We start from the raw sequence: 23,797 nt of genomic DNA, 5'->3' as shown, positions 1-23,797 counted from the left end.
GCGACTTTATCAGGTGAAATAGTACAACAATTGGGGAATACATTTCCCAATTTGCCCACATACACCTGCTTAGAAATTGAGGCCTTTGAAATAATCACCTGCTCGAAGCACGTGTGAAGTGCTCCTTTCACAATGGGTGAAACTAGACACTCAAATCCTAATGAGGGGTTTTGTTTACATAGATTTATATATATATCTTTCAGACCATATAAAAAAGGAAACATTACAAACTCATTTCCTGAAAATTACAGGGAGCTCCAACAAAACGCAAGTTAGGTTCTACTGCACAAAACAGAATGTGTTTACGTCCAAAAGAAAAACCAGCAAATACAAATCAGCATTGTTCAGCTCTCACCTGATATGGGTAGTTATACCAGCAGCGTCGTGTGTCCCAGAACCAGGGAGCCTAGAAGAAAGCAGAAGCAGAGTTACAGACGGCAGTGACCCCAACACCAGATTGGTGTTTCGTAGAAAACATTTCAAAATGCTTCTTTTTCCCCCCCCCCAACCATCCGATCACCTCCCGCAACATTCTTTTTCCTCAAAAAGATGGCAACTCACAGGTTAGGGTCCTGCTCCACAGCCACTGAAGGCTCTCAGCACCTTAACCACCAGTCATTCCTTTTGCCAATAGTCTGAGCAGCAGGCTGGGTGACCATGGGTGGCATTGCAACCTAGGCTGATTCATCATTGGACGGTCTATTTGCAGCTGTCCAATGATCAGGAGTGTGGACCTTGGCCCGTTCCTCTCTTGACCTTTCGGGGCACCGTTCAAGTCCCATTGAGAGCCATTAGCTCAGCACGTGTCATTAGCGGAATTGGGCCATCCTCCTTTCTTTGTATTACGTACTCCCATTCCACATGGTGGGTTCACCCTCTGAACCAGAGCAGCGAGATTTACACACTTGTCTTAGGATCAGAATCTCAAAAAAAGGGCGAAACACAGTGAGTTAGCACTGCTGCCTCACAGCGCCAGGAACCCCGGGTTCGATTCCGGGCTTGGGTCACTGTCTGTGTGGAGTCTGCACATTCTCCCAGTGTCTGCGTGGGTTTCCTCCGGGTGCCCCGGTTTCCTCACACAGTCTGAAAGACGTGCTGGTTAGGTTTATTGGCCGTGCTAAATTCTCCCTCAGTGTATTCAAACAGGCGCTGGAGTGTGGTGACTGCGGGGGGGTGATTTTCACAGTAACTTCATTGCAGTGTTAATGTAAGCCTATTTGTGACACTAAAATAACTGTTGTGTTTAGAAACAAAGAACAATGCTCAAACTTTCAGATTTGTGTACACCCAGCTCATTGCAGAGCTAAGAGCAAATCAGAAGCTCTAGAAACTACAGCAAGTGTTGGTTTCACATATCTGCAGAAAGATTAAAAAGAGAACAAACACAAACAGCCTCTGTGCTCCATTGAAAAAAACCCAAATTGAACTTGCACACCCTCAGAGTCATGAATCATAGAATCCTACAGTGCAGAGAGAGGCCATTCGGCCCATCGAGTCTACACCAACCACAATCCCACCCAGGCCCCATCCCCATATCCCTACACATTTATCCACTAACCCCTCTAACCTATGCATCCCGGGACACTAAGGGGCAATTTAGAATGGCCAATCAACCTAACCCGCACATCTTTGGACTGTGGGAGGAAACCGGAGCACCCGGAGGAAACCCACGCAGACACGGGGAGAATGTGCAAACTCCACACAGACAGTGACCCGAGCCGGGATTCGAACCTGGGTCCCTGGAGCTGTGAAGGTCAGACTAGTTCCCGGTGGTTCAGCTGGGGCTTAGAGAGGGGCTTAGAGAGGTCCATCTTGTCCAGATCAAGCTCTTGGCTAACACTTTAGCACCATCTCGATCAAAAATAGCAGTGCACGTTAGCAAGTGAACACCAGATACAGCAACTTAGCACACTCATTATCAGATAAAGTTTGACACCAAACCACATGAGGAGATATTCGGTCAGTTACAAATGTTTGAGAAGTCTTAAAAGGAGGAAAACATGACAGTGAGGTGGACAGCTGTAGGGAGGGAATTCCAGCACAGCCACCAATGGCACAGTCATTAAAATCAGGACTGCACAAGAATTTAAAGTACAGATATCATGGGAGAGTCAAGGTTGGGGATAGGGAAGACGGAGGGAGGAGAGAGGGGCAAGGCCATGGAGGGATCAGAGAACAGGTAGGGATTTAAAAAATATATATATTCATTCGTGGGACATGGGCGTCACTGGCTGGCCAGCATTTATTGCCCATCCCGAGTTGCCCTTGAGAAGGTGGTGGTGAGCCGCCTTCTTGAATCGCTGCAGTCCACATGCTGTGGGTTGACCCACAATGCCGTTAGGAAAGGATTTCCAGGATTTTGACCCAGCGACTGTGAAGGAACGGCGATATATTTCCAAGTCAGTTCAAAGATAAGTATTTTAAAATCAGGACATTGAGCAAAGGAGTGATGGGAGAGCAGGGCTTGCTGCGAGTTCACACCTAGGCAGAGTTGTGGATGACCGAGCTTACGGAAGGTAAAATGTGGCAGGCTAGCCAGAATACAGCAGAGATAGGTCACAGTTACCCTTGTATTTTAGGAGTGTAGCTGACAGCAGGCTCTGGGGTCTCCCGTACTCACCTCGACATCACTGTATCTGCCAATGTACGCCAAAACCAAAAGTATTGCAGAGCCACACTGAGGCACCAAGCTCATCACGAGGGCAGTGTTTCATGTTTCAAGCCCTCCACATTTCTATAGAAATCCACAGACCCACACCCGATGGAGACGATTAAAAAGGCAGCTGGCAAAGCAGCTGCTGTCCCAAAACAGCAATTAATTCAGTCAATGCCAACGTGCCCAACTGCCACAGGAAGCCGCATAGTGGCTGAACGTTCTGCATGTGTAACACCCACAGCGAATCCACTGGAAATTTGGGGGGGGGGGGGGGGGGAGAAGGAGCAGGAAGCAGCAGCACGTGATAAACCCAAAGTGAAGGAAGGGATGCAAGATAAATTCCCATTTCCTGATCCAAACCAAACTCCCTCCCACTGGAGCGAGCTGGCAAACCAATTGGAACGATAATGGTCACTGAACCACATCAGGCAGCTGGGAAATCGGGAGCAGGTTGCCTGCACGCCTACCTTCCCAGTGATTAGAGATGGACAGATCAGCCAATCTACAGATCCTGCTGCCTCACAGCTCCAGGGACCCGGGTTCGATTCCCACCTCGGGTCACTGTCTGTGTGGAGTTTGCACGTTCTCCCCGTGTCTGTGTGGGTTTCCTCCGGGAGCTCCGGTTTCCTCCCACACTCCAAAGACGTGTGGGTTAGGCGAATTGGCCACGCTAAATTGCCCCTTAGTGTCAGGGGGACTAGCAGGATAAATACGAGGGGTTATGGAGATAGGGCCTGGGTGGGATTGCTGTTGGTGCAGGCTTGATGGGCTAAATGGCCTCCTGCTGCACTGTCGGGATTCTAAGTGGCCATTTGGTCCATCAAGCCCATGTCAGCACTTGATAGAGCAATCCAATCAGTCCCATTCCCTGGGCCTCTCTCATTTCCTGCAAGTGCCAGCCAAGGCCCTTTTGAGGAATCATCCATTGTCTTTGCTTCCACTACCCCCATAAACACAGATCCGCTGAGTGATAAGGAGCTGGTTGCAGTTCTCCCGCATCCTTGTCCAAAATCTTAAAACGTATCCCCTAGTCTTTGGACCATCTGTTAATGGGAACTATTTTTCCAATCTCACCCCAGCTTCTCCAACCTACCCCTGCAGCCAAAGATCCCTCATGCCCAGAACCATTCTGGTGAACCCCCTCTGCCCATATCCAAATCCGAGCAGAGCAGCAGACGGGACGCTAGAATTGGCCTCTGGGTTATTTGGGCTGGCAGAATAGGGTGACGAAGCCCAACTGCTATTCAGTGACCCACTGCTAGAGCACTGCGTTCAATTCTCTCCCTTCTTCTGCTCTTCCACTTGAATGGGTGGCTCACAGTGGTTAGCACTGCTGCCTCTCAGCGCCAGGGACCCGGGTTCGATTCCGGCCCTCGGGTCACTGTGTATGAAGTCTGCACGTGCTCCCCGTGTCTGGCCAAATGGCCTCCTTCTGCACTGTAGGGATTCTATGGACAATCACAGTTTAGCTTACTTGCTAAAAATGGTAGCAAGTGTCTGCATAATTGTACTCCGTACTCCAGCAAGGGGAAAAGCAGCTGTAGAGGAGCAAGAGGGGAGTGAAGAGAACAAAAATGCATGCACGCAGAGATTCAAATGTGTCTTGCTCCTGTACTTAAGACAGAGCAGAAAAGCATTATGTTGAATTTTTACACTCTGCTCTTAGGCGTGCAAAGAATTTTAACTCGTGGCAGTTGCACATTCAGGTCTTGCAGTACATGCCTACCCCAGTCAGTGCAGAATTAAAATCAGTCAAAAGATTTCCAATATAACTTGCATAGCCAATTCTGGCTCACTGCAAAAGATGATTTACTGATGAAAAATATCTTGTGTGTAAACCTCAAACTGCAATGTTTGCGCACAAGCTTTCTTTTACTGAAACAAAGGCGATAAATAATAGGAGGTAGGGCGTGGGATAAAACTGGTCATTTTATCACGCAGACCTGGAAAGATCTTGGGCACAAGCTCTGGTCAGTGCAAGTTAGCCGACATCAGACATAGCAACCATACATATGCGCCCTGGCCTGCATGCCAGAGTTAGATAATAAAAGGCCATCCAGGTCTCCATTATCCATCATAAGGATGCATTTTGCTAATATGGATGACACTTGGATTTGTTGCCCTTTCCCAGTTGCCCCAAGGCACAGTGGCCATGGCCATTCTCCTTGAACTTGTGCCAATGGTTTTCCTTGCGTTGGCAGAGAATGCTGACCCAGCAACAAAGGAAATGGCAACATGTACCCAAATTAGGATTGTGGGCAACTGGATGTAATGAGTTCCTGTTCTTCTCCTTGGGCACGGTAGAGTTTACAGGCGAGGGAGGTGATGTTGAAGTTTAGTGAGTACAGTTCATTGCTACAGTCATAGTCCAACCGTGATGGAAAGGATGGAAGACATGCTCATTGAGCCAAGAGAGAGCGTCATTGTAGCTATACCAATCCAGGCAAATGGTGAGTACGCCATCAGATCCCTTCCTCAAGTCTTGTAGATCATGGAAAACTGGAAGGAAGACAAGACGATAGCGCAGACTCTGTCCACACGGTGTTGAAATGCTCTCCAGCGGTCCCTCAAAGCGAAGAGGGTGGTTGCCACCAAGCCTGTGGAGTCTTAGAAACACAAGGAGGCGATTACACTGCAGCTACGTGGTTTCGGCTGATCAAGAAACTCTCCCGCTCTCACTGCCTGCTATAGGCGCATCGGAAGGATTTACAGGTCGACAGTCCACCTGCTTGGCCATCAATTCCTAGAGACTCAAACCCTGAGCTTCTGGCTCAGGAGGTGGGTAGACACGTCACCTACTGCATTGCAAGAGCCCTCAGTGTGTTGACACGACTGGTACAGCAAAGCTTCTGATGAATGGTGATTGGGGCTCTCATGCTGGAAGTGATCATCAGCTGGCACTCAGATAGCACAAAATTTACTTAACACTGTCCATTCCCAAGTACTGGCAGTGCCCACCCCAACAGAGGGAAAAGGTCACTGATCAAACAGCCAGGCAGAGTCAGTACCTGAAGGGGTGGGAGAAATTATTTTTTAAACCACATTTCTCTTTGCTGCAATGTACAGTGCACAAAATGTTCAGAATCATAACCTTTCCAGAGTTCAGCCACAAAATTAGTAGGGAGAGAGAAGCAAATTAGTTAGTTGCAACCACGCGACACCACTAACAACTGCTCAAAATTGACAAATTATGGCTTCCAATGCCTGCAAGGGTATTTGGCAGGCTGTTGAAAATGTTTTGTAACCACCTTGTCCTTACACAAAATAATTTGGAGGTAATTTGGCTATTTACGGTCTTGTAATGCAAACTGATGACTGCCACCAATACTGAAAAACCCTTATTTACATACAAGAGTCGTGAAAAACGCAGGCTGCCCAGACTTGCTCCACAAGGCTGATGAGAGCTTGGCTTTTAAATTCTTTCATGGAGTGTGGGTGGCTAGACCAGCATTTATTGCCAATCCCTCATTGCCCTCGAGAAAGTAGTGGTGAGCTGCCTTCTTGAACCGCTGTGGACAGGCATTTCTGTGGCCGCAATCGAGACTCCAGGATGGTGTGTTGCCTCCCTGGTGCCAGGGTCAAGGACGTCTCTGAGCGATTGCAGCACATTCTTAAGGGTGAGGGTGAGCAGCCAGAGGTCGTTGTACATATTGGTACCAACGGCATAGGTGGGAAAAGGGATGAGGTCCTGAAATGTGAATACAGAGAGTTAGGCAGAAGGCTAACGTGCAGGACCTCAAAGATAGTAATTTCAAGACTACTATCGGTACCACGTGCTAGTGAGAGTAGGAATAGGAAGATTAGGCAGATGAATGCCTGGCTTGAGAGCTGGTGCAGGGGGCAGGGATTTAGATTTTTGGATCATCGGGATCTTTTCTGGGGAGGGGCTGATCTGTTCAAGAGGGACGGGTTACATTTGAACTGGAGGGGGACTAACATCCGGGCGGGGAGATTTGCTAGAGCCACTCGGGAGGGTTTAAACTAGTTTGGCAGGGGGGTGGGATCCAAAGCAGTAGGGAGACAGAAGAGAAGCTTGAGGACAGCACGGAAATTGAAGCGCGCACATTAATTAGTAAAGTAATCCTAGTACCAGACAGAAGCAAGACAGAGAGCAAGGGAAGTCCAGATTAAACTGCATTTATTTCAATGCAAGAAGCCTGACGGGCAAGGCAGATGAACTCAGGGCTTTGATGGGTATGTGGGACTGGGATATTATAGCAATTACTGAAACATGGCTAAGGGAAGGACAGGACTGGCAGCTCAATGTTCCAGGGTACAGATGCTATAGGAAAGATAGAGCAGGAGGTAAGAGAGGAGGGGAAGTTGCACTTTTGATTAGGGAAAACATCACAGCTGTACCGAGAGGGGATATATCCGAGGGTTCATCCACTGAGTCTATATGGGTAGAACTGAGAAATAAGAAGGGGGAAATCACTTTGATAGGGTTGTACTATAGGCCCCCAAATAGTCAGCGGGAAATTGAGGAACAAATACGCAAGGAGATTACAGATAGCTCCAAGAAAAAGAGGGTAGTAATAGTAGGGGATTTTAACTTTCCCAACATTGACTGGGACAGCCACAGTATTAGAGGGTTGGATGGAGAGAAATTTGTTGAGTGTATTCAGGAGGAATTTCTCATTCAGTATGTGGATGGCCCGACTAGAGAGGGGGCAAAACTTGACCTCCTCTTGGGAAATAAGGAAGGGCAGGTGACAGAAGTGTTAGTGAGGGATCACTTTGGGACCAGTGACCATAATTCTATTAGTTTTAAGATAGCTGTGGAGAATGATAGGTCTGGCCCAGAAGTTAATATTCTAAATTGGGGCAAGGCCAATTTTGATGGTATCAGGCAGGAACTTTCAAACGTTAATTGGGGGAGTCTGTGGGAAGGCAAAGGGACGTCTGGTAAGTGGCACGCTTTCAAAAGTGTGTTAACCAGGGTTCAGGGTAAACACATTTCTCTTCAAGTGAAGGGCAAGGCTGGCAGAAGTCGGGAACCCTGGATGACACGGGATATTGAGGCCCTGGTCAAGAAGAAGAAAGAGGCACGTGACATGCATAGGCAGCTGGGATCAAGTGAATCCCTTGAAGAGTATAGGGAGTGTAGGAGTAGAGTTAAGAGAGAAATCAGGAGGGCAAAAAGGGGACACGAAATTGTTTTGACAGATAAGGCAAAGGAGAATCCAAAGAGCTTCTACAAATACATAAAGAGCAAAAGAGTAACAAGGAAGAGAGTAGGGCCTCTTAAGGATCAACAAGGTCATCTATGTGCGGATCCACAAAAGATGGGCGAGATCCTAAATGAATATTTCTCATCAGTATTTACTGTTGAGAAAAGCATGGATGTTAGGGAACCTGGGGAATTAAATATTGATGTCTTGAAGAGTGTACATATTACAGAGAAGGAGGTGCTGGAAGTCTTAAAGCGCATCAAGGTAGATAAATCCCCGGGACCCGATGAAGTCTATCCCAGGACGTTGTGGGAGGCTCGGGAGGAAATTGCGGGTCCCCTAGCTGAGATATTTGAATCATCGATAGTCACGGGTGAGGTGCCTGAAGATTGGAGAGTGGCAAATGTTGTGCCTTTGTTTAAAAAGGGCTGCAGGGAAAAGCCTGGGAACTACAGGCCAGTGAGCCTCACATCTGTGGTGGGTAAGTTGTTGGAAGGTATTTTGAGAGACAGGATCTACAGGCATTTAGAAATGCAAGGACTGATTAGGGACAGTCAGCATGGCTTTGTGAGTGGAAAATCATGTCTCAGAAATTTGATTGAGTTTTTTTGAAGGGGTAACCAAGAAGGTAGATGAGGGCAGTGCAGTTGATGTTGTCCACATGGACTTTAGTAAGGCCTTTGACAAGGTACCACATGGTAGGTTGTTGCAGAAAGTTAAATCTCATGGGATCCAGGGTGAGGTATCTAAATGGATACAAAATTGGCTTCTTGACGGAAGCCAAAGTGGTTGTAGAGGGTTGTTTTTCAAACTGGAGACCTGTGACCAGCGGTGTGCCTCTGGGATCAGTGCTGGGCCCACTGTTATTTGTCATTTATATTAATGATTTGGATGAGAATATAGGGGGCATGGTTAGTAAGTTTGCAGATGACACTAAGATTGGTGGCATGGTGGACAGTGAGGAAGGTTATCTCCAATTGCAACAGGATCTTGATCAATTGGGCCAGTGGGCTGACGAATGGCAGATGGAGTTTAATTTAGACAAATGCGAGGTGATGCATTTTTGGTAGATTGAATCAGGGCAGGACTTACTCAGTTAATGGTAGGGCGTTGGGGAGAGTTACAGAACAAAGAGATCTAGGGGTACATGTTCATAGCTCCTTGAAAGTGGAGTCACAGGTGGACAGAGTGGTGAAGAAGGCATTTGGCATGCTTGGTTTCATCGGTCAGAACATTGAATACAGGAGTTGGGACGTCTTGTTGAAGTCGTACAAGACATTGGTACGGCCACACTTGGAATACCGTGTGGAATTCTGGTCACCCTATTATAGAAAGGATATTATTAAACTAGAAAGAGTGCAGAAAAGATTTACTAGGATGCTACCGGGACTTGATGGATTGAGTTATAAGGAGAGGCTGAATAGACTGGGACTTTTTTCTCTGGAGCGTAGGAGGCTGAGGGGTGACCTTACAGAGGTCTAAAAAATAATGAGGGGCATAGACAAGGTAGATAGTCAATATCTTTTCCCAAAGGTAGGGGAGTCTAAAACTAGAGGGCATAGGTTTAAGGGGAGAGATACAAAAGTGTCCAGAGGGGCAGTTTTTTCACACACAGGGTGGCGAGTGTCTGGAACAAGCTGCCAGAGGTAGTAGTTGAGGCGGGTACAATTTTATCTTTTAAAAAGCATTTAGATAGTTACACGGGTACGATGGGTATAGAGGGATATGGGCCAAATGCAGGCAATTGGGATTAGCTTAGGGGTTTTTAAAAAAAAAAATAAGGGTGGCATGGACAAGTTGGGCCGAAGGGCCTGTTTCCCTGCTGTAAACCTCTATGACTCTATGGTCCATGTGGCGCAGGTACTCTCAGTGCTGTTAGGAAAAGAATTCCAGGATTTTGACCCAGCAAGCGAAGGAACGGTGATGCACTTCCAATTCAGGATGGTGTGTTGTTTCTCCAGGTGGTGTTCCCATCCACCTACTGTTCCATCCTAGGTGGTAGAGGTTGTGGGCTTGGAAGGTACTGTCAAAAGGAGCCTTGGTGAGTTCCTGCAGTACATCTTGCAGAGACTGTATGTCAGTGGTGGAGGGAGTGAATGTTTATGGTGATGTATGGGCTGCTAATCAAGCAGGCGGCTGTCTCCTGGATGGTGCTGAGCTTCGAGTGTGGTTGGAACGGTACCCATTCAGGCAAGTGGAGAATATTTGATCACACTCCTGACTTGTGCCCTGTCTTGTCGCCACTGTATTTATGTGGCTGGCCCAGTTCCATTTCTGGTCAATTGATATTGGAGGATTCAGTGATGGCCATTGAATGTCGAGGGGCGATGGTTAAATCCTCTCTTGTTGGAGATGGTCATTGCCTGGCACTTCATTTGCCTCATCAGCTCAAGCCGGTATGTTTTTGAGGTCTTGCTGTATTTGGACATGAACTGTTTCTGCATGTGAGGAGGGGACCTCATAGAAAATTATAAAATTCTAACAGGGTTAGACAGGGTAGATTCAGAAAGAATGTTCCCAATGGTGGGGGGAGTCCAGAACTACAGGTCATAGTTTGAGGATAAGGGGGTAAACCTTTTAGAACTGGGGCGAGGAGAAATTTCTTCACCCATAAAGTGGTGAATGTGCGGAATTCACTACCACAGAATGCAGTGGAGGCTAAACTGTTGTCTGATTTCAAGAAATTAATTATAGCTCTAGGGACTAAAGGGATCAAGGGATTGGGGGGTGGGGGGAGAAAAATCAGAATTTAATGATCAGCCATGATCAAAATGAATGGCAGAGCAAGCTTGAAGGGCCGAATGGCCTATTCTGCTTCTATTTTCTATGAGTCACGAATGGTGCTGAACATTATTCACTGATTGCACACCCCCACTTCTGATCTTATGATAGAGGGCAGGTCATCGATGAAATAGCTGAAGATCATTGGGTCTAGGACACAGCCCTGAGGGCAAGTCCCAAGATGGAGATGATTGCCCTTCAACCATCATCATTTGTGCAACTCTTGTCCATGTTTGAACCAAGGCTGTAATGAGGTCAGGAGCTGTATGACCCTGGTGGAACCCAAACTAAGCATCAGTCAGCAGGTTATTGCTGAGTAAGTGCTGCTGATGTCCCCTTCCATCATTTCACTGATGGTCAAGAGTAGACTGACTGACCACATCGGATTTGTCCTGTTGTGTACAGGAGATACCTGGACAGTTTTCCACACTGCCAGGTAGATGCTAGTGTTCTCGCTGTACTGGAACAGCTCGGCTAGGGTTGTTGCAAGTTCTGGAGCACAAGTCTTCAGTACTATTGCCGGAATGTTATCAGGGCCCATTGCCTTTGCATTATCCAGCGCCTTCAGCCATTTCTTGATATTACATGTAGTGAATCGAATTGGCTGAAGCCTGACATCTGTGATGTTGGGGACCTCCGGCACTTCTGGCTAAAGATTGTTGCAAATGCTTCAGTCTTATCAGCCTTATCCTTTGCACTGATGTGCTGGGCTCCTCCATCATGGAGGATGGGGATATTTGTGGAGCCTCCTCCTCCAGCGAGTTGTTTAATTGTCCACCACCACCACTCACAACTGGCAGGACTGCAGAGCCTTGATTTGATCTGTTGGTTGTGGGATCGCTTAGCTCTGTCTATCGCATACAAGGAGTCCTGTGTTGTAGCTTCACCAGGTTGACACCTCATTTTTGGGTACGCCTGGTGCTGCTCCTGGCATGCCCTCCTGCACTCAAGCCAGGAGATCAACCCTGGTTCAGTGTAATGGCAGAGTGGTGGAATGTCCTGGGCCATGAGGTTACAGATTGTGGTCGAGTACAATTCTGCTGCAACTGACGGCCCACAGCACCTCGAGTTGCTAGATTTGTTCAAAATCTATCCCATTTAGCATGGTGGTAATGCCACACAACATGATGGAGGGTGCCTTCAATGTGAAGATGGAACTGTGTTTTCACAAGGACTGTGTGGCGGTCACTCCTACCAATACTCTCACGGACAAATGCATTTACAGCAGGCAGGTTGGTGAGGATAAGGTCAACTATGTTTTTCCTTCACCTGCCGCAGTCCTAGTCTAGCAGTTATATCCTTTAGGACCCGTTACATTCTGTGCCCTTACCGCTTCAGTACTTCCTCCAATTGGTATTCAACATGGAAGAGTACAGATTCACCAACTATGGGGAATGTGGTGATCAGGAGATTTTCTTGCCCATCTTTGATTTTGTGGCAACAGACTTCATGGAGTCCAGAGACGATGTTGAGGACTCCCAGGGCAACTCCCTCCTGACTGTGTACCCACCTCTACTGGTTCTGTCCTGTCAGTGAGACAGAACATACCCAGGAACTGTGATAATCTGGGACGAATTACAGGATTCCCCAGTCTTGTCCATGGTGGGATCTGTTGCGAGCGGGAACAGAAAACTTGGCATTCCAGCCAAGGCTCCGTTCAATGTCACCAGCACCAGGCATTCCCAGCCGCGAACAAGGACAGAAGATTTTGGTCATTATATGGTATGATTCTGTGAGTAAGACTACATCAGGATGTTGCTGTGAAACAACTCTCCCAATCTGGACACAAACCCCCAGATGTCAGTAAGGAAGGGTCGATATAGTGTTGGGTTTGCCATTGTCCTTTCTGGTGCCTAGGTCGATGCTGGGGGTCTGTCTGGTTTCACTTTTTTTAGACTCTAGTGATTTGATACAACCGAGTGTCTCGCTAGGCCATTTAAGAGTCAACCACATTGCTGTGGCTCTGGAGTCACACATAAGCCACACCAGGTAAGGATGACAGTTTTGTGGTCACCACTAGGCTAGCTTTTAATTTCAGATTTATCGAATTTAAATTTCCCCAGCTGCCGTGGTGAGATTTGAACCAGGGTCCTTGGAGCATGAGCCTCAGTCTAGTGATGTTACCAATATGCCATCCATCCCTGCAGTTCAGTTTGAAACAGTAACTTTTAATAATTACTGGAGGGCAGGGGGAGGGAAGATAAAGATTCGTTACAACGATACCACATGTCAATGATATATTTACTGCAACATGAAATGCGCTGCCGTGCTGCAGAACTTGGCAAGCTCAAAGAAAGTTGGTTAAACACATTTGCTGTAAAAGTAGGTGCCCATTTAAATACGCTTATTGACAGTGGCCACAGCAGTCAATGTAAATCAGAAGACTTGGATGTCGGAAATAAAAAATGATCCCAGTTGCTTAGCAACAGACCACGAGGTCTGGAAACGGTCCATCCAGTTATTAAAAACTTGAGAGATATCAGATAATAGCAAATACCCTGGAGCCTAATTTCTATGCCAAAAGGTCTTCACTGCAAAAGCAGATCAGTTAAATCTGCTTCCATAACAAACTCAGCACCAACATTCCACTTTCTCACAATACACCAGTCCAACGGCAACGCAGGGTCACATTTCACTTTTTGTACTCCGAATAATACATTATCGTCCTCCGCCCCAATCATTTTGCTATGATTGACATTGAACTGTCTATCCAATGAACAGCTTTAAAAATTCATTCGTGGGACATGGGCATCGCTGGCTGACCAACATTTATTGCCCATCCCTAGTTGCCCTTGAACTGAGGGTAGTTGAGAGTCAACCACATTGCTGTAGCTCTGGAGTCACATGTAGGCCAGACCAGGTAAGGACAGCAGATTTCCTTCCCTAAAGGGACATTGGTGAACCAGATGTGTTTTTCCGACAATCGACAATGGTTTCATGGTCATCAGTAGATTCTTAATTCCAGATTTTTTTTATTGAATTCCACCATTTGCCGCAGTGGGATTCAAACCCGGGTCCCCAGAACATTAGCTGAGTGTCTGGATTAATAGTCTAGTGATAATACCACTAGCCCATCACCTCCCTTTGCTTGCTCAGAAGAGGCTGGATAAATGAGACAAACATATAGAAATGAATTGGGGTGTAGATAAAGCCCCAAAACTCCAATAACCATCAACAAATGACACCCACCTTTAATTAGTTAGATTTGCCCGTATTCATTTATCTGCCATATGTTGGATGGCCAAGTTGCTTGAACTGGGAGATTGGAATCTGGGATCTGAGTAAAGAAGGTAAGCAACTGTACCTCCTTAACTTATCCACTTTGGCAGGGAGATTGGAAAAGCAATATACTATTATACCCTGGGGCAGCACGGTGGCACAGTGTTTCACACTGCTACCTCACAGTGCCAGGGACCCAGGTTCAATTCCTGGCTTGGGTCACTGTCTGTGCGGAGTTTGCACATTCTCCCCGTGCGGGTTTCCTCCGGTTCCTCCCACAGTCCGAAAGACGTGCTGGTTAGGGTGCATTGGCCATGCTAAATTTTCCCTCCATGTACCTGAACAGGCGCCTAGTGTGGCGACTAGGGGATTTTCACAGTAACTTCACTGCAGTATTAATGTAAGCCTACTTGTGACACTAATAAATAAACTTTTTAAAAATGATTTAAATTGAGAGAGACTGCAGAACCCTGCGGTACAGAGGGATCTGGGTATCCTGGCACATGAATCTCAAAAGTGAGTCTGCAGGTACAGCAAGTGATTCGGAAGGCAAATGGAATATTGGTGTTTATTGCAGGGGGAATATAGAAATAGGGTTCATTGCAGGGGGAATATAGAGTATAGGAGTAGGGAAGTGTACAGGGCTCTAGTGAGACTATATCTGGAAATACTGTGTACAGTTTTGGTCTCCTTACTGAAGGAAGGATATAATTGCATTGAAGGCAGTTCAGAGAAGGTTTACCGGACTGATTCTTGGAATGAAGGTGCTGTCTTAAGGAGGAAAGCTTGAGCAGGTTGGGCTTATATCCATTGGAGTTTAGGGAGAATAAAAGGTGATCTTATTGAAACATACAAGATCCTGAGGGGACTGGAGAGGGTGGATGTTGAGAGGATGCTTCTTCTTGTGGGGGAGTCTAAAACCAGGAGACAGTTTAAAAAAAAAGGGGCCTCACATTTTAGACAGAGATAAGGAGAAACGTTTTTTTTACAAAAGGTCATTAATTGGTAGAATTCTCTTCCCTAGGGAGCAGTAGAGGGCGAGTCAGTGAATATATTCAAGGTTGAGTTAGAGCGATTCTTGATTGACAAGGGGGTCAAAGGTAGATAGGAAAGGAGTTGAAGCCACAATCAAATCAGCCATGACTTTATTGAATGGCGGAGCAGGCTAAAGGGGCTGAATGGCCTATTGTGTTGTGTTTAACCAGATTGAGCGATTGTGAAGTCAAAAGCATACGTTCTGAATTAGGAAATACAAGTTCGAGTGGCTGAATTCAATGTCAAATCAGCTACAGGGAGAGGCAAGCTACAGTCTGTGAAAATCTCCTAGTCGCCACACTCCGGTGCCTGTTCAGGTACACTGGGAGGAAACTGGAGCACCCAGAGGAATCCCTTGCAGACGCGGGGACAGCATGTAAACTCCGCACAGACAGTGAAAATTCAATGTCAAATCCAGGGAGAGGTGGAAAAATACTGGACTTAGAGTAGAGGCCAGAGTTCAAAAATACTGACTTCACCAATTTTTAAACCCCAAGGAATGAGGCACCACACTTGAAATGGGTAACTTTCAGTGTCAGAGAAATTGTCTGGCCAGAATTAACACATCATCCCCTTAAATAAAAGTATTTTGACTTGAAGTGACAACTTGACTTTCTGCAGCAAGTTTACTTTATATTGACAGTTTTAGTACTGGAATTTCACACCATTCAATGCGCTTGTATAATGAGAAGCCATTTTCACAAAGCTAATGACAGCAGCAAAATCCCAGACAGAAACATTGATTTTTGTGCATCTGCCCTCAATTGAAGTTGCTGGGACATTTGCATGTGACTAATGACAAATGCAATTAGCCTCACTGTCCTTTTGACAGCAACCTTTGGGCTAATATACAGCTTTGTTCTTCCCACTCCCGAATCAAAGCCGATAGGTCAGTACAATGGCGCCTGCCATGTCATGAATTCTGGAATGACTCCAAGAGTTAAAAAAATACAGAAGCCAGGTTCAATGAAACCATGAAAGCCCTGGGTAACGATGGAAGATCCTCTTCCGAAGTGAAGCTGTCATTTTGTGGAGGTGGGGGCGTTTGCCACTCAGTGCTTTGCTGCACAAGCCAGTTGGCACCAAGGGCAGGGCATACAAAGCTCACAACAGGAAGCCCATTAGAAACAGGTGCCCATGGGAGTTGCATTGGCAAAGATTTATGCACCACTCACTCGGTACAAATACACTTTAGTCACTCTTCACATTATGGCACAAAAGCTAGAGGAAGTCCAAACACGACCAGTGTTAAAATGTATAGGTGGTATTACTCGCAGCTCCAGTCTGTGGGTTTTTTTTAAAAAAACGCTCCCACACTGATTCCAGATACTTTTTTAGTGGGCAGGTATGGAGTATGGCCTGACCAGCCCTTATAGATACACCAAGCATAATCGTTCAGTCAGTTAAAGGAATTAAAGATAATTTAGTCCAAAACAACAACCGGCATCGGCACGGATACTCAAAATAGAGAATAACTTCAAGTGCAGCAAAACACAACCTCTACTGCTCGAACACAATAGAAGCTGGCTGGCATTGCGTCGTAAGGAGTCTAACAACACCAGGTTAAAGTCCAACAGGTTTATTTGGTTGCAAACGCCACTAGCTTTCAGAGCGCTGCTCCTTCGTCAGGTGAGTGGGAGATCACTCACCTGACGAAGGAGCAGTGTTCCGAAAGCTAGCGGCGTTTGCTACCAAATAAACCTGTTGGACTTTAACCTGCTGTTGTTAAGACTCCTTACTGTGTTTACCCCAGTCCAACGCCGGCATCTCCACATCATGGCATTGCGTCACCATTCCCATCAACTGCCACTTTAACTAACCAGTTTAACTGCTCAGTCAGGAGGTCAATCGGGTCAAACCCTACTCCAGAGACTCGAGCACAACAGGACACTCCAGACACCAAATCAAAGCTGTGCCTGGCCTCCCAGGCAAGATCCTGTTGCGCTTTGACACGCAGACATCCTGACTAACATTTATAATCCAATCTGTATCATTAGAAAAAGACTAGCTGGTTATTTGTCTCACTCTGTGGGAGCCTGCTGTGCATAAATTGGTTACTGTGCTTTCCTGCATTACAACGGTGATTACACTTCAAGAGTAATTCATTGGCCGCAAAACTTTGGAACGTCCGGAGGTAGTGAGCAGTGGTCTAATAATGAAAGCACTTTCTCGGCCTCCATTGATATGTAAACCACCTTGCCCCACCCCATCCCAGTGAACCAAACACTAAAAGATACTTCATTACAGACGGTCACCTACACTGCACATTTGATAACTCCACATCAGCACCTTGTGGCACCATTGCTGCCGTGAAAAGAATGGCCAACAATCTCGGACTAAGAAAAAATTTAAAGAATGCTTTTTTTTTGGGTGGGAGGGGGGGGCGGATGCCGATATACAGACAAACATTCACGTACATCACTTACCTTCCATAGAAATCTCACTCCATAGAAGAATATATAGAAATAAAATACAAGTCTCCACCTGCAAATAAAAAACACTTGAAATCAGAAAAATGGGAGGGGGGGGGGGGGAGGGAGCGAGTGGGAAAGGCTAACCCCATCAAATCTAAAAAAAAAGGAGCTCAGTCGACCAGTCTGAATTCTAATCAAAAAATTAAAAAAGGTTTTTAAATAGAGAGAAAATAATAAAACACTCTTTCTCCCCGACCCACACCTATTCTATTCTGGCTGTGAGGAAGTTCACAAGGACAGCCCAGAATAACTCTTTTGGTCAGTTTTCCCCTCCCATTAGCAAGACTCCAGCCTTGCTTTATGCCCTTCAGAACACTGCTGCATTTAATGACTCAATAGATGAAGGGTCATTGGCCACAAACTTCCCCGATTGGAAAAAAAAGCCACGTCACAAAACACTGGGGGCAAGAATTGAAGAGAAAAACAGCTACGCTTATTCTCCCTGTCACTGTGGCCGCACAGCCTTTCACAAGAAGTTAGTGATTACAGAATAAAGCCAGCTTGCAAGCAGTCACACAGCCACTGCCATTAACAAGTGAATATTAGGAGCCCCTCACCAGCACCTCTCATGGTGCTGTACTTGGTCAGATTCCTTGAGGTTTCCCTGCACAATCTGCAGCACTATCTTTTACACATGCGTAATACACAATGAACACAGCCTCACAGGGTGAGCCTAGTTCACAAGCGACTCGGCCATATATCTGGATCACATTAAATGCTTCCGACCTGCCAAATCTTTCTACTTGGGAGCTTTTTAAGTGAAGTCATGAAACGTAGACACAGTGAGGAGCTTTTGACCCTAAAACTTCATCCAACAGAATTTCACGCAGGAAAGCTTAAAGTCAATTTCAATTTCTTTCTCAGGCGAGCCTAGAAAGGCCAAATTCCTGTCGGCCGTAACAAGCAAAGAGTCATTTTGGGATAGTTTAATCCTTTTCACTGGGTCAAAGCCAGATTTTAGTTAGGACAACCTGGCCATGGTGCTATTGATTCACATCTAGCAAGGCAACAGGGGCGAAGCCAAAATGCAAATGATTGAAAGTTAAAGATCAAGGATTAATGATCTCATTCACCACCCCTTCCTTTCCAGCAGTGCAGTCAATCGTTTGGGGGGTTGGGGGGGGGGGGGGGGGGGGGGGGGGTGGGGGGGGGGGAAGAGGGGAGAAGAGGCTGAAGATGCTGAGGACACGGTGTGGAGGAGTCATCGTCCAATAGTAAGAATTAACAATCTCTGAAGCAACAAAACCGTTGTAAGCCCAAATAAAAACCATATTTTTGGTTTCTTTTTAACCTTCAAAACCTGTGGCTCTTTGCCATGGAGGTGAATTTAGGTCCTTTGTAACGCAAGAGGTGCACTGTCGTTCCAGGAAGTGAGTCACTGTTTGTACAAAAATTAACCGCAGAATGAAAATGCCAAACCAAAAAATGCTGGTCAAACAAAGCAACTTCATTCACATCTAGGGAAAATATATGAGAATAAAAAGGGAAATACATGAGAATGTTAACCCGTTTTCCCTCTTTCAAAGACTGGCTGATCCGCTGTTCACATTTCCAGTGTTTGCACAAAAAAAATCTAAATGGTTCATGAACAATTTAGAGTAGTGCAATTGGCAAGTCTCAGTGCTGTGGAGGTGATCAGCAAGGCGGTTCGATTCTGCAGGGACATATTTTTTGAAAACTGGAGTCTTTTGGAATCAAATTTAAATTGTTGCTATATTTCAAGAGCAACAAACTTATTCCAGATTCTGCAAATGGAAGCCACCTAGTGCAGAGTGTGCTTGCATGTTGATGCACTCAGCACCGATTAGTGCCTGCAAACCTCCACAAAAAAGTAAAAGCAGATGGGCTGGGGAGGAGGGGAAAAAACTTCATCTGGGAACAATTCAATCGAGGCCGTAGTTTCTTCCAGCGGGGAGAGGCTGCTTACATGAATCTCAACAGCTTCCCCAGAGGAGGGCCTGCATGGGATCTCTGCAAATTGGGAAATTTCTAAACAAATGTCTAAACATTTGAAATGCACAGAAAGAGTACTACAGAACTCAGCAGGAAGGCCAACGTTTTTACACAAATCAGCATGTGAAAGTCAACCTATGGTCCCACTATAGTTGTGGACCAGTATCCTGCCCCATCATCTTTCCTCCTTTGTCACTGGCTCTCAACACAATATTTAGGAAGTGGGACAGACTCTGTTCAGAGAAAAAAAAAAGTGCACATGAGAATAAGAGAAATTGTTTTTCCAGGAAAGGCTGGACCACAAACCCATTTGGAATTCTTCGAGGATAGGCTCGGTCAAATAAAATGCCAAACTAGGGAAAATAACTGGTGCAGCATTTCAGAGCTGGCCAGTGATATCAGCAGCTGGGGCTTAGTAAGAAATGCAGTCTTCTGTTGGACAATACATTATTCGAACATGTAGCAAGTGAATGTCTGAAATAGTCTCTCAGTTCCCTTATATTCAACTGCATCATTTAAATATTTCCCTCCCCTTCTAAGCCAAGTGGAAAGCTCTCTGAAAAAGATTTAATTTTTTTTTTTGAGTACCATCGAGTCATAGAGGTTTACAGCATGGAAACAGGCCCTTCGGCCCAACTTGTCCATGCCGCCTTTTTTTTTAAAACCCCCAAGCTAATCCCAATTGCCCGCATTTGGCCCATATCCCTCTATACCCATCGTACCCACGTAACTATCTAAATGCTTTTTCAAAGATAAAATTGTACCCGCCTCTACTACTACCTCTGGCAGCTTGTTCCAGACACTCACCACTGTCTGTGAAAAAATTGCCCCTCTGGACACTTTTGTATCTCTCCCCTCTCACCTTAAACCTATGCCCTCTACTTTTAGACTCCCCTACCTTTGGGAAAAGATATTGACTATCTACCTTGTCTATGCCCCTCATTATTTTATAGACCTCTGTAAGGTCACCCCTCAGCCTCCGACGCTCCAGAGAAAAAGTCCCAGTCTATCCAACCTCTCCTTATAACTCAATCCATCAAGTCCCGGTAGCATCCTAGTAAATCTTTTCTGCACTCTTTCTAGTTTAATAATATCCTTTCTATAATAGGGCGACCAGAATTGCACACAGTATTCCAAGTGTGGCCTTCCAATGTCTTGTACAACTTCAACAAGACGTCCCAACTCCTGTATTCAATGTTCTGACCAATGAAACCAAGCATGCTGAATGCCTTCTTCACCACCCTATCCACCTGTGACGCCACCTTCAAGGAGCTATGAACATGTACCCCTAGATCCCTTTGTTCTGTAACTCTCCCCAACGCCCTACCATTAACTGAGTAAGTCCTGCCCTGGTTCAATCTACCAAAATGCATCATCTCACATTTGTCTAAATTAAACTCCATCTGCCATTCGTCAGCCCACTGGCCTAATCATGATCCCGTTGCAATTGGAGATAACTTTCTTCATTGTCCACTATGCCACCAGTCCTGGTGTCATCTGCAAACTTACTAACCATGCCCCCTATATTCTCATCCAAATCATTAATATAAATGACAAACAACAGTGGACCCAGCACTGATCCCTGAGGCACACCGCTGGTCACAGGTCTCCAGTTTGAAAAACAACTCTCTACAACCACCCTCTGGCTTCTGTCAAGAAGCCAATTTTGTATCCATTTAGATACCTCACCCTGGACCCCGTGAGATTTAACTTTCTGCAACAACCTACCATGCGGTACCTTGTCAAAGGCCTTGCTAAAGTCCATGTAGACAACATCAACTGCACTGCCCTCATCTACCTTCTTGGTTACCCCTTCTAAAAAAACTCAATCAAATTTGAGAGACATGATTTTCCACTCACAAAGCCATGCTGACTGTCCCTAATCAGTCCTTGCATCTCTAAATGCCTGTAGATCCTGTCTCTCAAAATACCTTCCAACAATTTACCCACCACAGATGTGAGGCTCACTGGCCTGTAGTTCCCAGGCTTTTCCCTGCAGCCCTTTTTAAACAAAGGCACAACATTTGCCACTCTCCAATCTTCAGACACCTCACCCGTGACTATTGATGATTCAAATATCTCGGCTAGGGGACCCGCAATTTCCTCCCTAGCCTCCCACAATGTCCTGGAATATACTTCATCAGGTCCTTCAGATTTATCTACCTTGATGTGCTTGAAGACTTCCAGCACCTCCTTCTCTGTAATATGTACACTCCTCAAGACATCAATATTTAATTCCCCAGGTTCCCTAACATCCATGCTTTTCTCAACAGTAAATACTGATGAGAAATATTCATTTAGGATCTCACCCATCTCTTGTGGATCCGCACATAGATGACCTTGTTGATCCTTAAGAGGTCCTACTCTCTCCCTTGTTACTCTTTTGCCCTTTATGTATTTGTAGAAGCTCTTTGGATTCTCCTTTGCCTTATCTGCCAAAACAATCTCGTGTCCCCTTTTTGCCCTCCTGATTTCTCTCTTAACTCTACTCCTACACCCCCTATACTCTTCAAGAGATTCACTTGATCCCAGCTGCCTATGCACGTCATGTGCCTCCTTCTTCTTCTTGACCAGGGCCTCAATATCCCGAGTCATCCAGGGTTCCCTACTTCTGCCAGCCTTGCCCTTCACTCTAAGAGGAATGCGTTTACCCTGAACCCTGGTTAACACACTTTTGAAAGCCTCCCACTTACCAGACGTCCCTTTGCCTTCCCACAGACTCCCCCAATTAAAGAGAATGAAATGTCATCTACCTAAAGAACACATTTGTTCCGTCACCTCCTGCTCACCTGTCAATTCAAAAGGAAAGCACATGGGCGGATGGAGGCAAGCTTCATTCAGAAAGTCTTGGACTGCCACAGAAAACACCGGGCCACAAACCCGCTCACTTAGCTTCCTGAGGGTGTTGACTTCACTGCAGTGGAGCTCAGTGGCTGCCAGTACTTTGCCCAAGTGGCTACAATGAAGGCCACCGATTTACATGATTGAGCAAGGCAAATCCCATTACCTTCTGGGGTTTCACTACTGTTTTGGGAGGGGAATCCAATTCCACTATTGCAATCAGGGCCATTGGTTCACAGTGACTGAGTAAATACATTTCCAATTTTTGTTACATGGATCTCCAGGATTTCCACTGACATTTTGGAAATCAACCTGCCCACTGTTGTGCCTACCATAAATCAGTGACCTGGGTCATTGTTCACGTGCAAGGCAGCAAGCACCAGCCAGCTATGTGACTACACAGGACACGTACCCGAGCCGAATCCCACATGCGCACACACACATTGCAACAGACGTGCACAGGACACGTACCAGAGTCGAATTCCACATGCACACACACAGCATCTGACTACACAGGACATTTACCAGAACCGAATCGCACGCGCGCGCACACACACGTGTGTGAACAGCCCTCGCAGGACATTAAGGAGCCCTCACCACTATTTTGACACAGATCTGGAAATTGATCCCAGGATCTTTCCAGTCTGCATTTCCAAACATACGAATCAGGAGCAGGAGTAGGCCACTCGGCCCCTCGAACTTGCTCCGCCATTCAGTAAAACCATGGCTGATCTGATTGTGGCCTCAGCTCCACTTTCCTTTCTATTCCCCGTACCCGCAGATTCTCGATTGAAGAGAGTGAGCCAATGCAACTCAGCCTTAAAAATATTCAATGACGTTGCCTCCCCTGCTCTCTGAGGAAGACAGTGTTCCACCAACTCAGGACCGTCAAAAGATTTATCCTCATCTCCATTCTAAATGGAAGACCCCTTATTTTTAAACCGTGTCTCCCTAGTTCTAGTCTCTGCCACAAGGGGAAACATCCTCAACATCAAACTTACCAACCCCCCTGCCACCAGAATCCTGCATGTTTCAATAAGATCACCTCTCATTCTTCTAATCATCAATAGGTATAAACCCAACCTGTCCAAGCTTTCCTCACACGATAAACCTTCATCCCAGGAATCAGTCGAGTGAACCTTCTCCAAACTGTTTCCAATGCAATTGCCTCCGAAGAGTGCAAAACTGCACACACTATTCCAGATGTGGTCTCACCAAGGCCCTGGACAATTGTAACAAAACATCCCTACACCCCCGCTATAACTTTCAATTTACCTTCCTAATCACTTGCTGTACCAACATATAAACATTTTGCGATTCACGTACCGGGACACCCTCTGTACTACCGTTCCGCAATCTCGCCCAATTTACAAAAAAAAAAGGACGTTCAGGAGTTGGAGGATTTTACTTCCCAAGTCTTCATAATTGCCATGATTATCTTATCAATGCCATCATTAAATCAATGGGCTCCAATAGAAAACTCCAGAACAGCGAGAATGCTTAACTCTCAACACTCACGAGACACTAAACATCCATTTCCAGGGATAAAGTGCTGAAAATACTCAGCAAATCTGGCAGCATCTGAGGAGTGTTAACATAGAGTCCACGGCTCTGTTTTGGCCTTGAGGCACTAGCTTGGTTTCTCTTTCCACAGATGTGGCCAGACA

The 23,797-nt window shown here is 46.0% G+C and overlaps 1 protein-coding gene across 2 annotated transcripts in view; it reads right to left on the bottom strand.

Annotated features, from left to right (window-relative positions):
• The window catches only part of LOC144481817 (ceramide synthase 6-like), a 97,304-nt gene that overhangs the window by 39,103 nt on the left and 34,404 nt on the right, over window positions 1-23,797 (bottom strand). For both annotated transcript variants that reach the window (XM_078200969.1, XM_078200970.1), the window contains 2 exons: window positions 17,289-17,346; window positions 356-406 (listed from right to left, as the gene is read on the bottom strand). In XM_078200969.1, the coding sequence (XP_078057095.1) occupies window positions 356-406; window positions 17,289-17,346 (109 nt within the window). The remainder of the gene's footprint in view (window positions 1-355; window positions 407-17,288; window positions 17,347-23,797) is intronic.

The sequence above is a fragment of the Mustelus asterias genome, chromosome X, assembly GCF_964213995.1.
Source record: "Mustelus asterias chromosome X, sMusAst1.hap1.1, whole genome shotgun sequence".
NCBI lineage: Eukaryota > Metazoa > Chordata > Chondrichthyes > Carcharhiniformes > Triakidae > Mustelus > Mustelus asterias.
The sequence above is the reverse complement of the archived record's forward strand: the minus strand, read 5'-3'. Positions and strand labels throughout refer to the sequence as shown.